The sequence below is a fragment of the Haliotis cracherodii genome, unplaced genomic scaffold (assembly GCF_022045235.1).
Source record: "Haliotis cracherodii isolate W230 unplaced genomic scaffold, xgHalCrac1.p SCAF_1, whole genome shotgun sequence".
In the NCBI taxonomy this organism is placed as follows: Eukaryota; Metazoa; Mollusca; class Gastropoda; order Lepetellida; family Haliotidae; genus Haliotis; species Haliotis cracherodii.
Window position 1 is genome coordinate 19,686,132 of NW_027266264.1, and position 16,311 is coordinate 19,702,442.

At 38.9% G+C, this 16,311-nt stretch overlaps 1 protein-coding gene across 1 annotated transcript; it reads left to right on the forward strand.

Moving 5' to 3' along the window:
- The first annotated feature begins 826 nt into the window (after positions 1-826).
- Positions 827-13,187, forward strand: LOC139461390 (transcription factor E2F3-like). Its single transcript, XM_071242993.1, has 9 exons — positions 827-1,235; positions 2,763-2,877; positions 3,882-3,976; positions 6,245-6,369; positions 6,799-6,872; positions 7,835-7,934; positions 8,688-8,802; positions 10,128-10,356; positions 12,973-13,187. Exons 1-9 carry the CDS (start codon positions 984-986, stop codon positions 13,185-13,187), a joined length of 1,320 nt encoding a protein of 439 aa, XP_071099094.1. The 5' UTR covers positions 827-983.
- The last annotated feature ends 3,124 nt before the right edge of the window (positions 13,188-16,311 follow it).

Below are 16,311 nucleotides of genomic sequence, written 5' to 3' on the forward strand. Positions count from 1 at the left end.
TGTTATTTTATCAACAAATGACCATGCAGCCATTAAAGACACATGAAGCCGCTCTCTTAAATTGCAGCTGCTCGATCTCCGTTGTTTTGTTAATTTTGGCAATGTACCTTTACTCGAAACTGTTTATATCTGATACATCTAGTTAGCTTTTGGGGTTTAGAGATATCACAATTTTACAGTTTGTATATTAACTCGAATTATTGTTAATGTTTCAAAAGCCACGTTACCTTGAAGTAGAGTGTTGTAATGGGTAGACTCTATATGGTTAATTTTATATTTTAATTAAGAATATAATAATTTTAATGTTGAATCGTTTGCTATTGCAAATGTTTGAATGAAAAATAAACGTCTTCTTTGTGCATGTCTTCGCGATATCACTATTACTTCAATCTGAGGTTGAGTTGTCGATTTCACTTTTGAGTTGAAAGAATGAATGAAGAGGCCCGAGACCTGCATAAAAATAATATCTCAAAAGGAAGTTGCTGCAGTCACTCTAAAGGGGATGTTAATATCGCCTTTGTTTCGTCGTATGTACAATGTATGTGATTTCTGTAATTTGCTGAACTCAATAGTGTCTAATTAGCATCCGTTTGATCAAATTTTAATCCTGATCGTGATCCGCATTGCGTATGCTCAGTACCGGGCTATTTCACGTGATGTCAGATCGCGGGAAATACGATTTCGCGCCAATTGATCTGCTGCTTTGTTGTGATTCACAGTGAGGCTGAGAAGCTAGAATCCGAAAACAACCATCCGTACAATCTGTCTCATCGCTTGCTTCTGGCACCTCCAACTGGATACTTTGGGGGATATATGCACACTTGGATAACTACTTTATTCTGTTTTGAACTTATTTCGGATGTTGCAACATGGATGGATCTTTATTTTGTGATTGATGTGTACCCCTACTCGGAAGTTGACAACTTACACAAGATTGCCCAGGGACCGGACTGACCTTAAAATTATTTTGGAAAGTGTTAAAAATGCCACGAAAACAGACACTAGTTACGAAGCAGGCGTACCCAGTTGTTGTAAAACAAGAACCTGGCGTAGAAGCCAAATCACCGCAAATTATGAACTTGACGAGTATTTATAAACATCCATCGAGTGCTAACAAGATGCTGGCTTCTGGAGATTTGGGACTTTACTCGACAGTGAAAGTTGAGGCTGGTTATACACCACAAGGACCCAATTACAGCCCCTCCCCAATGAAACCCTCATTAATACGACCACAGGTAAAATGCAAACAACTTGGCCACGTATGCACACAGCTGCACTGCATATGCAATGTATCAAAATGTGCAACAAGCCGATAGGGGGCACCGCCCATCCCCCATCGCTTGCCAGCCGGGCGAAAACAACGTATTATTTTGAAAACATTTCACTGTTTAAAGTTTTATACAATCGAAATTATATTTGTTTCTTGTTTGGATGACACAAATGTATTCACGGCCATGGACATACACCTAATTAAAGTTGGTCGAAGTTTCTCAACTTTGATATTTGACCTTTAAAAATGGCCTCTCCTCAAAGGAATATCTGGATGACGTGCAACATTTCATCAACAGACGAATAGTTTGTGGAAAGTGTTAAATCTTAAAAAATAATGCAAATGATTACAGCTTAATGTCAACCTTCTGACTTGTGTTAATTTGGTTTTGATCGTGACAACTTCCTCTGTACTGAGCTTTTCAGGAGGAAGACTAGACGGAAGATTAAGGTTTTGTGTATTTAATACATTGCTGGTTTAGATACCTATCAGGCTATATTACTGCTCTAGGATCAGGATCATCAATACATAGATAGTGCACCTAGATAAAAATTTGGCCTATATATTTCAACAATACAAGCTTATGTTTAAAGGTTATTAAGCCATGTTGGGATGTTTTGGATGAACAAAGAAAACTTCTATTCTAAACTTCTCAAACTATTTCAGTTTCAATTATGGGAAGTAGGTGTCAATAACTTGTAGATTGAGGTTTGTATTGTATTAAAAAACCCTATGTGAGTTTTGATATGTCTATAAGGTTGATTCTATAACAATGTTGTAGATGTAATAAAATATGAATGTTTTACCTAAGTATAAATTATGAATCATATATATCATAATATATGATAGTTTCTAATTAAATGTATGCAGTGCCATGAAAGAAAACATGGCAAACGATTTTTAAGCTTTCATACTCAGATATATTTCAACTTCACTAGCATAAAATATGTTAGGTATAAAATGTGTTATATAAAATACTAGCATAAAACATGATCAAATTAACTATTTATAGTTGCTCATTCTATTTTGTTGGTTGAAATATAGGTGATACTAATTATCTTTGCACTTGCCATTGTTTGCAAATAACTTTTATTTGTTGATCAATCCCTGTTTTTAATTATCATTACTTGCATCATAGGCAACATAAGTTAACCCTGGAGATTCTTTGTATCAACATGATCAGTGACTCTTGAACCAAGATGAAAAGTTGCATATGTTGTGTTCAGTATGACATTCATGTTCGACAAAGGTACATATTATAATTATTTTACCTTTATATTTTACACGTTCAGCTTGTCGAAAGAAATGGTCTCCATATATTCTGTGACTGTAGAATATGATAAACTAGTCCTGTTTAGAAGTCTGCTGATTCAGCAAAAAACCCACATTTAATATTGCATTTGTGCTGCACTGCAGCAGTGTTCAACATACTCGCAGTTGATGTAGGGTGATCCCTGTACCATGTTTGCTATGTTGTTTCCTGGTGTTGCAGGCAAAGAGGAAGCTGGAGCTGGAACCCGATGGCATGAGACTGGAAGGTTTCAAGACACCCAAGAGCTGCAAGCGAAGAGGGAGACACCCATCAGAGTCAAGTCCTCGTGCTCGCAGTAAGAACAGCTTTCAAGCACCACTTCCTAGATCTGTGTCAGAATTACCATTCCACACTTATCATTTTGCCTTTAATATATAGGCGACATGATTAAGGAACAAAATCTCCGATTTTTGGAGTCTACCATGATATATGGGTTTAGTTTCAGTTTCTAGGCTGTTAGTCCGAGATGAGTGACAATTTTACCCCCAAGATCATGCATGGTGATTTATCCTTTCTCTGAGCACTTGTTCAAATGACACAGGCAAAATATCTTTAACGAGAAACTTGTATTTCATACCCTTAGGTAACTGTTACTTAGATAGATTTCTGTTGGGTGATGCTGGGGGAATAATAAGTCCCCACTCGTCCATGCGAGTCATAAGAGCTGACTGGTGAGAATCTTATGTTTGGAACATTCTATGCTATCGACCACTGTTTTACTTGGCCTACTGTTTACAAGCCACTGATGTAGCTGTTAGATTGCTGAGTGTGGTGTCCACATTCATTGCTCACCCGTGAAGATCCAGGGTAGAATAGGTAGGTCTTCAGCAACCCATGCTTGCCGTAAAAGGCGACTATGCTTCTCGTAAGAGGCGCTTAATGGGATCACGTGGTCAGACTCGCTGATTTGGTTGATGCACATCATCGTATCCCAATTGTGTAGATTGATGCTCATGGTGTCAATCACGGGATTGTCTGGTCCAGACTCGTTTATTTACACCCTACCTTCATATAGCTGGAATATTGCTGAGTGCGGTGTTAGACAACAAACGAAAAAACAAACAAAACATTCCCTGCTTACAAGTGTCTAATATATACTCTTTATAGTGTTCGAAATTAAGAATGAATGTTAGGGGTCCTTTTCACAACTGGAGATGTTAAAAGTTGCAGATTTAGGGTTCCCAAAGTTTAAATACTAAAGGGGTAAACTGCAAAGGCTTCAGGATGCTCCTCCATTTTGAATGCTGCTTGGTTTCCTGAAACCTTCAAATTGTTTTTACGTCTCCTCTTTCCTTGCAGCTGCTCGGTCTCCTCTGGAGAAGACTCGCTACGATACGTCCCTCGGTCTGCTCACAAAGAAGTTTGTAGGGTTATTACGAACTGCCCCTGATGGTGTAAGTTTAAACTGATCATAAGTATTCTGTGAAGCAGAGATTTATTTACAATTTCATAGCATGTGCCCCTGTCAGGCAAATTTGCCTTGCCAGTTAAATATAAGTCACCTTGAAACATGCCATCAATTTGTTGGTCACAAATAGTGCCTACATAAGTTTCCCTGTGTTGGTTACATATAGTGCTTTCGTTAGTGTCTCCTTGTTGGTTACTGACAGTGCTGAATTTAGTTTTCCTGTGTTGGTTACATATATTGCCTACATTGGTGTCTCCATGTAGGTAACAGATAGTGCCTACATTGGTATCTCCATGTAGGTTACAGATAGTGCCTACATTGGTGTCTCCATGTAGGTTACAGATAGTGCCTACATTGGTGTCTCCATGTAGGTTACAGATAGTGCCTACATTGGTGTCTCCATGTAGGTTACAGATAGTGCCTACATTAGTTTCCCTGTGTTGGTTACAGATAGTGCCTACATTAGTTTCCCTGTGTTGGTTACAAATATTGCCTACATTAGTTTCCCTGTGTTGGTTACAGATATTGCCTACATTAGTTTCCCTGTGTTGGTTACAGACAGTGCCTACATTAGTTTCCCTGTGTTTGTTACAAATATTGCCTACATTAGTTTCCCTGTGTTTGTTACAAATATTGCCTACATTAGTTTCCCTGTGTTGCTTACAAATATTGCCTACATTAGTTTCCCTGTGTTGGTTACAAATATTGCCTACATTAGTGTCCCTGTGTTGGTTACAGATATTGTCTACATTAGTTTCCCTGTGTTGGGTACAGATAGGGCCTACATTAGTGTCCCTGTGTTGGTTACAGATAGTGCCTACATTAGTGCCCCTGTGTTGGTTACAAATATTGCCTACATTAGTTTCCCTGTGTTGGTTACAAATATTGCCTACATTAGTTTCCCTGTGTTGGTTACAGATAGGGCCTACATTAGTGTCCCTGTGTTGGTTACAGATAGTGCCTACATTAGAGCCCCTGTGTTGGTTACAAATATTGCCTACATTAGTTTCCCTGTGTTGGTTACAGATAGGGCCTACATTAGTGTCCCTGTGTTGGTTACAGATAGTGCCTACATTAGTGCCCCTGTGTTGGTTACAAATATTGCCTACATTAGTTTCCCTGTGTTGGTTACAAATATTGCCTACATTAGTTTCCCTGTGTTGGTTACAAATATTGCCTACATTAGTTTCCCTGTGTTGGTTACAAATATTGCCTACATTAGTGTCCCTGTGTTGCTTACAAATAGTGCCTCCAATAGTGCCTCCAATAGTGTCCCAGTGCATTCACAGGTAATTAAGGAAACATAGTGTATACAAGTCGGTGAAGTCCCCAGCACTAAATTGTTGTTAGAAGCGACTTAATTAGTAGAGCTGGGTATCGCCTGGTATCTTGCGATATGATGTATATCTAGAAATGGACTGACAATACCACTAGTATCGTGATACACCACAACAAATAGTAAGAAATGATGAAATCACTGAAATACAACTCTAAATCCTCTTGCTTCATACATTTATTTATTATTATCTATAAATCAAGTTCCTCCAGTAACAAAAACACAAAACAAGATAGTTTTAAATGAAGGGTTGGTTATTAAGTGTAATAATTAGTTGACACGTTCTCTGTCTCCACATCTGTGTGGACTGCCGCTTACATGTGGCGCTAGAATAGGTCTTCAGCAACCCATGCTTGCCATAAAAGGTGATTGCTTGTCGTAAAAGGCGACTAACGTGATCCGATGGTTAGGCTTGGTTGATGCATGTCTTTGATCCCAATTGCGTGGATCGATGCTCATGATATTAATCACTGGATTGTCTGGTCCAGACTCGATTATTTACAGACCGCCGTCATATAGCTGGAATATTGCTGAGTGCGGCGTTAAACAACAAACCAACATGTGGCGCTATTACAGGAGGTAACTCTAGCAGTTCCTCTTCTATTCTTAGTGTAACGTGATCTCACAAACTGATGATTCAAGTATCGCCTGTAGCTAAGTATCCATAATATGGTAGGTATCGGTGAATCGTAACATCCCTATTAATTATGGTTGGTTGGTTATAGGCAGTGACTCGGTTGATTGTGTGACATCATACCCCAACAGTAGGAGGATATTGTTCATAATATCAATCACTGGTTTGTCTGACCTTGATTTGACTATTCACAAGCAACAAAAAAAAAATGATCTCTAGCAGACAAAATGTGTATGAATTTCGATTGTCCTGACTTGATGCTAGCTATTGCTTTGTATTTCCAGGTTGTAGATTTGAACAAGGCCGCAGAGGAACTAGAAGTACAGAAAAGAAGAATATACGATATAACAAACGTCTTAGAGGGAATTAACTTGATACAGAAAAAATCTAAAAATAATATTCAATGGAAGTGAGTATGAAGTCTTATACCGTCTTGTTGAGAGGTTATTCATAGTACTAGCTAAGATTAGAAGGAGTAAAAATAGTACTATGTTAAATGGCTAGAAACATGATATACAAATTCTAGGATTCATAAAGACATGTCATTGCATGCCTCATGAAAACAGCTTAGATTTTCTTACAAAAAAGAACATGTGTGAACATTTTGTACCTGCCACCGTTCTGAAATACTTGCAGGTGTTTGATTTGTGGCTTTCACAAACTAACTATTTTTGAGCTCTCTCTGAAATGTGTCAAATCCAAGGAGAGGGTAAAACATACTTTAGTTACCCTTGTAATATGCCAGGTCCGCTGCTGCTGAAGTTGCCTATCTGCTACTGTTGGCATAGCTATCATTATACGTGACCCCCCTCCATCAAGGTATATGTTTGTGTTTCAGAGGTGCTACTAATTCTATTGCTGCTTCAAAGGGGCTGCCTATGATAACTACTGATGTTGTTGACCTACATTCAGGTTTGTGTGCTATACCCTAATATGTTACAGTGTAATCACAATAACCTTCTTAGGGTACCTGTGAAGATCCGGGGTAGAATAGGCCTCAGCAACCCATGCTTGACGTAAAAGGCGACTATGCTTGTAAGAGGCGACTAACAGGATCCGGTCAGGCTCACTGACTTGGTTGATGCATGTCATCGTATCCAACGTGTCCAAAATAGCGTGGATCGAAGCTCATGATGTCAGTCACTGGATTGTCTGGTCCAGAATCGATTATTTACACACTGCTGTCATATAGCTGGAATATTGTTGAGTGCAGTGTTAAGCAACAAACACACAAACAAAAAGGTCCTGGCCCCTGTTCCACAAACTGATTTTAGCATTAAAACAATCATAAGTCCCATACTCTTACGAATGTCATAATGCTACAATTTTCTATTTAACAAGGTCCTTGTGACCTTCAAATATACAAATTATCAAGGGCTCAAAAATGAACTTTAGTGACCATTGAAAATAGTTGTTTATTTATACAGTTATGAAAGTTTTGGCCTGTCAGTAAGTGAGTTGGGTTTAATGCCTCTGTCATTAAGTGAGTTGGGTTAAATGCATGCCTCTGTCAGTAAGTGAGTTGGGTTTAATGCCTCTGTCATTAAGTGTGTTGGGTTTAATGCCTCTGTCAGTAAGTGAGTTGGGTTTAATGCATGCCTGTCAGTAAGTGAGTTGGGTTTAATGCATGCCTCTGTCAGTAAGTGAGTTGGGTTTAATGCATGCCTCTGTCAGTAAGTGAGTTGGGTTTAATGCCTCTGTCATTAAGTGTGTTGGGTTTAATGCCTTTGGAACAGTATTCCAGGTAGTTAAATCACAGTGTGTCAGTTCAAAGTGGGAAGAAAGCCTGAAGTCATGCAGGTCTCCGATGATTACCACTTTCATGAAAGCCTATCAGTGAAGATAGTGAACATCATAACTGTTTTATTTTTCAGATGTTGCAGATTTGGAAGCTAAAGAAAATATGCTTGATGATTTAATAGCCAACTCAACAAGACAGCTGAAAAATATGACAGAAGATGCTGACAATGCTCGATATCCTTTATTCAACAGTTTACAACTAAAATATCAATCCTGAGAACCAGCCATCCAATATGGAGTACTTATTATGATGATATAGCCGAGATATTGCTAGTATTGTTGTCAAATAGCGCTGCATCACTGGTTTGGCTAGGCTGTATTGTAGATGCGTCAAGATTTGCTGACCTCTCGTATCAATACATACCACAATACTTCTGTTACGAAATATCAGTACTCTATTTGCGGTGTTTTTGCATGAAATTCTCCATATCAACCAGTTAGTTATCTCATGATTTAATGTAAGTAGTCTTATTTTATTATTTATATATTGAAAATATATTTTATTCCATTTCCAAGTACATGTTAACAAATATATGTGGGCAAGTCGTTTCACAATCAAGGTAGAAGACAATAAAAAACTGACGGAGGGAATCGACACAATGTTAAGAAGTGGACAGTTATGAGACTTCTACGTGGATCATGTATTGTACGCTTCCTGACTATGGACAGAGTAGAAGTCAGTTGCTTCCATTTCTCGTGGTAACAATGGATTCTGAAATTAATTTACTTGAAATATTAACTGGCCACCCTCATATTGCTAGAATATTTACGACTGTGGCATTGAACAACAAACAAAACGTCTGGCTCACCTGTATAGGTATGTTCAACTGTGAACAGACTGTCACACTGACCACTGGACAGGGTTCTCTGATATTAAGATATTCCTGCTGTCTGAATGCCTGTGTATCCATTCCTTAACTCTTGCACGTTAGCGTATGTGACGTACCAGGACATACGGAATCTCCGGTCTCTAGATGAACAAACTGTGATTGCCATTAAAGCGCCACCAGAGACCCGGTTAGAGGTGCCAGATCCACAACAAGTAAGTGTGATGAGATTGGTACTACTTTGGCGAATTACCGTATTCGACGTAATAAGCACCCATGGCGATATTTGCTAATAATATTGGCTAGTGAACAATCTCTATTAGCACCCCTTCTGATTGATCAGTGTACACAAGAATTATTTATTCATGTATAATATGCACTTGTATGTAATATGCACCCTTAATTATGGGCAATTAAATCCTGGAAAAATATATGTCGTATATATATTTCAGGCTGTCGGCATAAACAACAAAATTTACGAACTTTTTTCTCCAAAATAGTATTCCAATAAGAGCCCCCTATTTCTAATTTTGAGAGCGCCAAGGGTGCTTATTACATCGAATGCGGTAGTTACAATTTCTAGGTCATTGGTTTTAAAAACAATTGATCAGGAAAGATATTTAACAAGTATAGATAACTTTCATTTAGATCGTCTATCCTTCAGGACCATTTGTTATTAGACTTTTATGGATTTTAACAAGTTATATGGGATTTTCAGTTTAGAATAGGTCCACGGCAAGCTTAATGGATAATGTTGTCGGTGAATTAGTTGATAACTTGTAACCGTTCAGCGCATGTGCATGATTGCACACTGGGATTTGTGATCCAGGCTTGATTATTTACAAACTGCCATCATATGACTGGAATATTGCTGAGTGCAGCGCTATTAAGTGTTATGCAACTAACAAGGATTAAAGAAATTGTATTATCCCAAATAAATTCATTAAAATAATCGTATTGAAAATTAAGTGATTGGTTAGATTTGAAACCATCTGATCATTGTTGAAATCTATTGTTATTATTGTTTTTAATAAGAACTATTTACTATTTTAACAGTGGTTTGTTGTTGTTTTCCCATAAACCATTGCTTGTAAGATGGACTCTGGCACACTACACATGCTACAGTGACAATTATGGTGTTGTGTCAGTAATGGCATTTGAAAATTTTAGTGAAATATGTATGGTTGGTTGGTTGGTTTGTTGTTTAACGCCGCACACAGCAATATTCCAGCTATATTACGGCGGTCTGTAAATAATCGAGTCTGGACCAGACAATCCATTGATTAACATCATGAGCATAGATCCACGCAATTGGGATCGAAGACATGCATCAACCAAGTCAGTAAGTCTGACCACCCGATCCCGTTAGTCACCTTTTATGGCAAGCATGGGTTGCTGAAGACCTATTCTATCCCGGAATCTTCACGGGTCTCATATGGATGAAAATCATGTATGGACCTGTATGGAATATATCAACTGTAAAGTTTTTTGTGCAGCCGACGTGAAAAGAGGTTTCATGAAATAACTCATGTTTTTCCAGAGTATACAGATCTGGTTGAAGAGTCAGAAGGGGCCAATCGAAGTGTTCCTGTGTCCTGAGGAGATCACTGACATGGACAATAGCAACGACAGCTGCCCCAGCGACAGCGGCGGCACTACCGAGAGCACCTCAAGCGATGTTGGCAGTGCGAAGAAGAGTGTTAGTGTGGGGAGCTGTGGGGAGGAGAGCTGCTTCTCGGAAGATTCGGTATCCTGTGATAGTTTTAAAGGTAAGGCGGATCCTGATGCAGCAGGAGCTAATGATGGCTGGTGATCTGAATGTTAACAAGTTGTAAAGAAGTACTAGCGGTGTTGCCTTCTTACATATCCACTCTCTTCTTCACACTCAGTTTTCAGTTTTTGTGTGAAATTCTCCATGTTCCAAGTTGTTACCAGTGAGTGTGTGTTTAAAATGCATGATGGATTAATTAAGGCTCGTTCTAAATATATTAGTCACATTTTTTGTTATCTTAGTGCTGTTGGTACACAGCTGCAGAAGCACAAAGTTTTGCACGGAATCATTGATATTTTGGACAAAATTCTATCAATATAAAATGTAGAAAACACATTGCTTGTAATGTTAACGAGTTATGTGCATTTTTAATCCATTAATTTAGTTTTTGAATTGGCTCAATCTTAGTTCATTGCAAGGGATAGGCATTGAGAGATTGCCTGCAAAACTTCTTTTGGAGAAGTGTGTGTTTGTTCAATCAAGTTGTGTACAATCAACCTGGGAAATTATAACATTAATTTTGGAGATATCGTGTCAAAAAAGGCAAATCACATCAACTTGCCATCAGCTCACCCTGAAACGAACATTAGTTGTTAGAGATATAAAGTCTCCTGTCTTTATGTCACTGCATTGAAATTTCTTTTCAGTTGTGTTATTGGCCATGACTAAGTATTTTTTAACTGAATCTCTCCTAGATGGGGAGGAAGTGTGTGAACAGCTGATTGCTATTTCTGGCCTATTTCACAAGACAAACATGTAATCTTAATCTCTGCATATGAAACATTATCCGGCATACAGTGCACAAATACCATTGAATTTGTAAATCATCATGTGTAGTGATGTTTTATCATAAATTTCGGGGCGGTCGGGTAGCCTGTGGTTAAAGCGTTAGCTCGTCACGCCGAAACCTGGGTTCGATTCCCGACATGGGTACAATGTGTGAAGCCCATTTCTGGTGTCCCCTGCTGTGATATTGCTGGAATATTGCTGAAAGCGGCGTAAAACCATACTCACTCACTATCATAAAGTTCATGTTTTCATTGACCAAATTTGCAAACAGTCAAAACAAGCACACAAACTCTTATCACTGCCATGATAGTGACATGAGATGCCCAGTTAAGCAGTGTGCTTGTAAAGGGAAGTAACTGCATACTATTTTGGATCGCTTTATTTTTTTGTATTGTAGAATGTTTAAGAATTTGATTTTGTTTAATGGAAAAATAAACAAAACATATGGCAGACTTTACCATGATAATGGGCAGTGCCTGAGAACTAAGACTAATATGCTTTTTAGCCTAAATCCATTGCATTAATGATAAGGCCTGTGTATTGCTAGTAAAATAGCTGGCCTTACTCAATGTGTCATAATTAAATACCATGTGAACATTGGTCTTTATTACTGAATCAAGAACAACAACCCCCACACACACACACGCACGCACGCGCGAAAAAATCAGTGCATGACTTGCCTGACTAATGATATGAGATTGCCGCAAAAACAGTTGACATGAATTACAAAATGAAAAACATTGCAAGATTTTAGAAGTGGTGGTCCAGGGAACCCCAATAATTAATGTTGAGGGGTTTTGCAGGCAATATAAGAGTCCTGTAAAGTAATGTAATGGTGTATTGTACGGTACATTTAGATAATTTTTTAGAGCCTGGAATTAATCAGTGGTCATGTGGACAGTAGTCATGATTGATAGGTGAAATAACAGACACCATAACTGCTCTTGTGCTGTCAGTACCATGAATATTATTGTGCGTCCCTTGGGAGGCAGTATTTTCTTTTTCTGTGTCCTTTCTCTACATTGTGTGTACTGGATGCACAATTGTGGCAGTAATAGACAGATTTTATGAGAGAACCACCCTCGTTTGGTCTATAATCTGGATAAGTAGACTTTGCCTCTAGACAAGGGAATTTTACTGCTAAGGCCACACTTTGTCCTGGGACAATTTCACAATTTTGATATTTCCACATCTCTCTGATCAGTCAAACCAATGTTGTTTCTATCCCTGCACTAATTTTGTATTCATATTGAATGGAGGGGGCACGGGTGGCCCAGTCGTCTAAGGCGCCGCGATTCGTTGTGCAGAGTTGCGTCCCTTGGACACGCCAGAAACCTATGATTGTGGGTTCGAATCCCGGTTCGCCCCGATTATGTTTCTAGGTTTGTCAGCACCATACCCGTGCTCGTGGGTTTCACCGAAGTGGTAAACGTCTGAGACCTGCATCAGGTCGGGCTTTCCTCCCACATAAAGCTGACACGCCGCGATATGACTGGAATACTGTTAAAAGCGGCATTAAACCCAACTCACTCACTCACTCACTCATATTGAATGGCGGGTAGCCTTGTGGTTAAAGCGTTAGCTCGTCACGCTAAAGACCCGGGTTCGATTCCCGACATGGGTACAATGAATGAAGCCCATTTCTGGTGTCCCCTGCTGTGACATTGCTGGAATATTGCTAAAAGCAGCGTTAAACTATACTCACTCACTCACTCACTCACTCACTCACTCACTCACTCACTCACTCACATTTAATGGTTTTCTGTTCTCAGGTCAGCCTAAACACTCACTCACTCACTCACTGTTAATGGTATTCTGTTCTCAGGTCAGCCTAAATTAAAGAATGCTCTGCTGGAGGAAGAAGACCTGTCCCCCGACTGTAATCAGAGCCTGTTACTGCAGACCGAAGACCAGAACTTTGACTCACCGTTCGTCCACCTGGAACCCCCTCTCGACGTGGATGACTACATGTTTGGTCTAGCGGACTGCGAGGGCATCTCTGATCTTTTCGATGCCTATGATATCACGCTAGCAGTATAGTTGTCTGTTTAGGAATGCTGTACAGGAGAGACACTCTGTCATTCTGCAATCTTTTTGTAATTTGTGTTTTCTTTTCTTTTTCAACAATTTCAAGAAATCCTAATATTGAGGTTTAATTGCTTCAACGGTGTATGATTTTGTTAAGGATGTTTCCTATGTTTGAGTGGGAACGTTTTGAATTGCTATGATACATAGTCAAACCTTGTTGAAACTTTGTTAACTTAATACATTGTTTTGAGACAATGTAATGTTATTGTCCTGAGAGAAACCTCATCACCAAAATGTTCTAATATAGGTGCTCTTGACCCTTCTGACAGTCTTCATAACCAGAGTGAACAAGGTTTTGCTGAAGATACCTTGTACCAGCTTCACTATGAAACTCTCACACGCTGTTGACGTACATTAGTAGTTGAGTAGCTTGAAGTATTGTTTTTCCCCTCTCCTGCAGAGCATTCTAAACAGAGGCGTGGCTAGTTAGACTTGACCATGCTAGTAATTGATGTTAGCATGATGTGTTGTGTAGATGTGTGGCTTTTTCTGTGTGAATGGCAGGCCAGGTTTGTGGAGAAGAGATACTCATTTTGAATTTGTGAACTGCTAGATACTGAGTGAGCATTGAATGTTACTTCATTTAAGCACTGTGTGTAATGTTTTGAAAAGCTTCCTGTTTCTTTTTGTCAGAAGTATATACAATATAATGGGTAGTATTGTAGATAAACCATTAATTAGCTTGTATCATGATCTGATTAATATGCAAATGAGGCCCCTGAGCAGGAATTCAATGTGTGAATGAATTCAATGCCTGTTTCAATGAATTGAATGTCTGTTTAGACATGAATTCAATGTCTGTTTGCACAATAAGCTGTTGAGGGGTCAGTCAGGTAGCCGAGTGGTTAAAGTGTTTGCTCGTCACACCGAAGACCCGGGTTCGATTCCCGACATTGGTACAAGGTATGAAGATGATTTCTGTTGTCCCCTGCAGTGATATTGCTGGAATATTGCTAAAAGCGGCGTAAAACCAAACTCACTCAGGAAACTTTTGACTTATGTTTCAACCAAGTTTGTTGGGTTTTCCGAGGTGTGAGTGATTATGTAGACAATTATGGCTGCAAATTGTTTGTAACTATGTTATGAATGGGAAGGTTCACACAGAATTTACCTCTTGTATAAAGTCCCATAAAGCAGTTGACAAAACTTTTCCATCTACACATTAGTCACTTACCTTCAATGCTTGAAAACATGTGTATGAAGTAAAAAATGCAGTCTCATGCTTCAAAGGGCTTGTAGTCTGATGTCCTGAGTCGAGCATGGCAAGGTGTGGTGACATGAGGTTTAAAGTCGTGTTCCAAGCTTACAGTAGTTCCTGCTCAGTGGCCTTATTTGCATATATATCAGAACATGACCCCCAAGTGTATTGGATTGGTTTAAGGTGAGGTGAGGTGAAATGGGGTTTAACGTCACGTCCAAGACTATTGCACTTACATAGCGACGTGCATTTACGTGTGTGTTTGTGTGCTTGCTTGTACTAGACCGGACTGATGCTGATTTATAGTGCTAGCTCACTGAGATACCATGCCGCAGTTTAACATGAATACCCCACTCGGACACAGTATATTTACTCCGAGCCGACCAGTCCTTGCTTTAGCCCCTTAATGCCGAGCCCCAGACAGGGTAACAACAAGTACCATCTTTTAACGTCTTTTGGTATGATGGAGTCGGGGATTGAATCCCGGACCTTCCGCTCTCTGGGCGGACGCTCTACCACTAGACCACGGAGGCAGTCTGGATTGGTTTAACACATCAGTAACACTATCTATTATTTATTATATATATCTATTAAGTATTTATGAAGCAAAGGACAAGGGGGAGTTTTTTATCGTACAATAAAACACTGCAGTGAAAATCCATGCTAGACGCAGCCCTTGCAGTGTTTTATTATACGATAACAACCAGGAGTCTTTCATTTCTTATGTGAGATATCAACAATATTTTCAACTTCCCTAGGATGTTAATAAATTTTAAATTTTACAAGCTTTAAAATTCTTTACCCATATTTAAATAACAATTGACTCCCTGTATCCAATCTGATCTCGGCAATGTTGGACAAGTCTGTTTTATGAACAGAGGCCAAATTTGAGTATTTTCTGAATATTCTCATCTTGCATTGATTATCTGTAATTTTTCTCCCAATACAGATTGCCATATCTCTCTCACTGTTTTGATGCGATCGTTTGACCACATGTTTATCTTTGTTGCCCAGCTGCATCTAGGGGGGATAACTCCCTACCCTAACAAAAATAACATCCAACGTCCAATTATGACGTCGTCAAGTTGCGAGTGCATGTTCGAATCTCCAGAAATGACATCATGATAAAACAATCTTTTATAGTGAAATAAACCATACTTTGTTCTTCATTGTTCACATAGCCATCTTAATATATATGATCAATACTTTTTAATGATCAGTTAATGCTGTACAAATTAACTCAAAGGAGTCAACTATTTCCATGGATCATTTGGTCAGTTCACTTCAGAAAACGATCTCTTCTCCACAATCTTGCTCTAGAGGTGCTTTATTTATATACCATATTTACATGAAGACAAACTGTACAAACTGTTTCTTATTTTGATTATGCAGATCACTGCCAAGTACATAATGTACTGATATAGGTGTATCCCTTGCTGTGCTGTTTCCGTGGTATTTATTATAGTGAAACAGCCAGCAAAAGTGCTTTTGTTGACATTGTTACGGTATTGCCCTATTAACCAGCCATGTTGTCACCCCCATTGTTTTGAGTGTCTCAGGTATGTGTGGGGTCATCTCAAAAGTTCTTTTTATCGCAAATCAGGCCTTGATTTCAGATGTTGCTGTACTCGATTTCCTCTGAACCCTTTGAGATGGCCCATGACTAATGGCAGGTGTAACTGAGTCTTTTATGTCGTTTGCAGTAGGTGTTTCATTCATTGCACACATGTGCAGATGTTACGTCACAAAATAGAAATTTGTTGTCGAGATATATTTTTATGTTAAACATTTTGGATAAGCATAGGGATGGTTTGTGTTGTTTTTGAAAATACCTTCAAGTTTAGTGCAAAAAATGTTATGGAAATCTTGACGATTTGA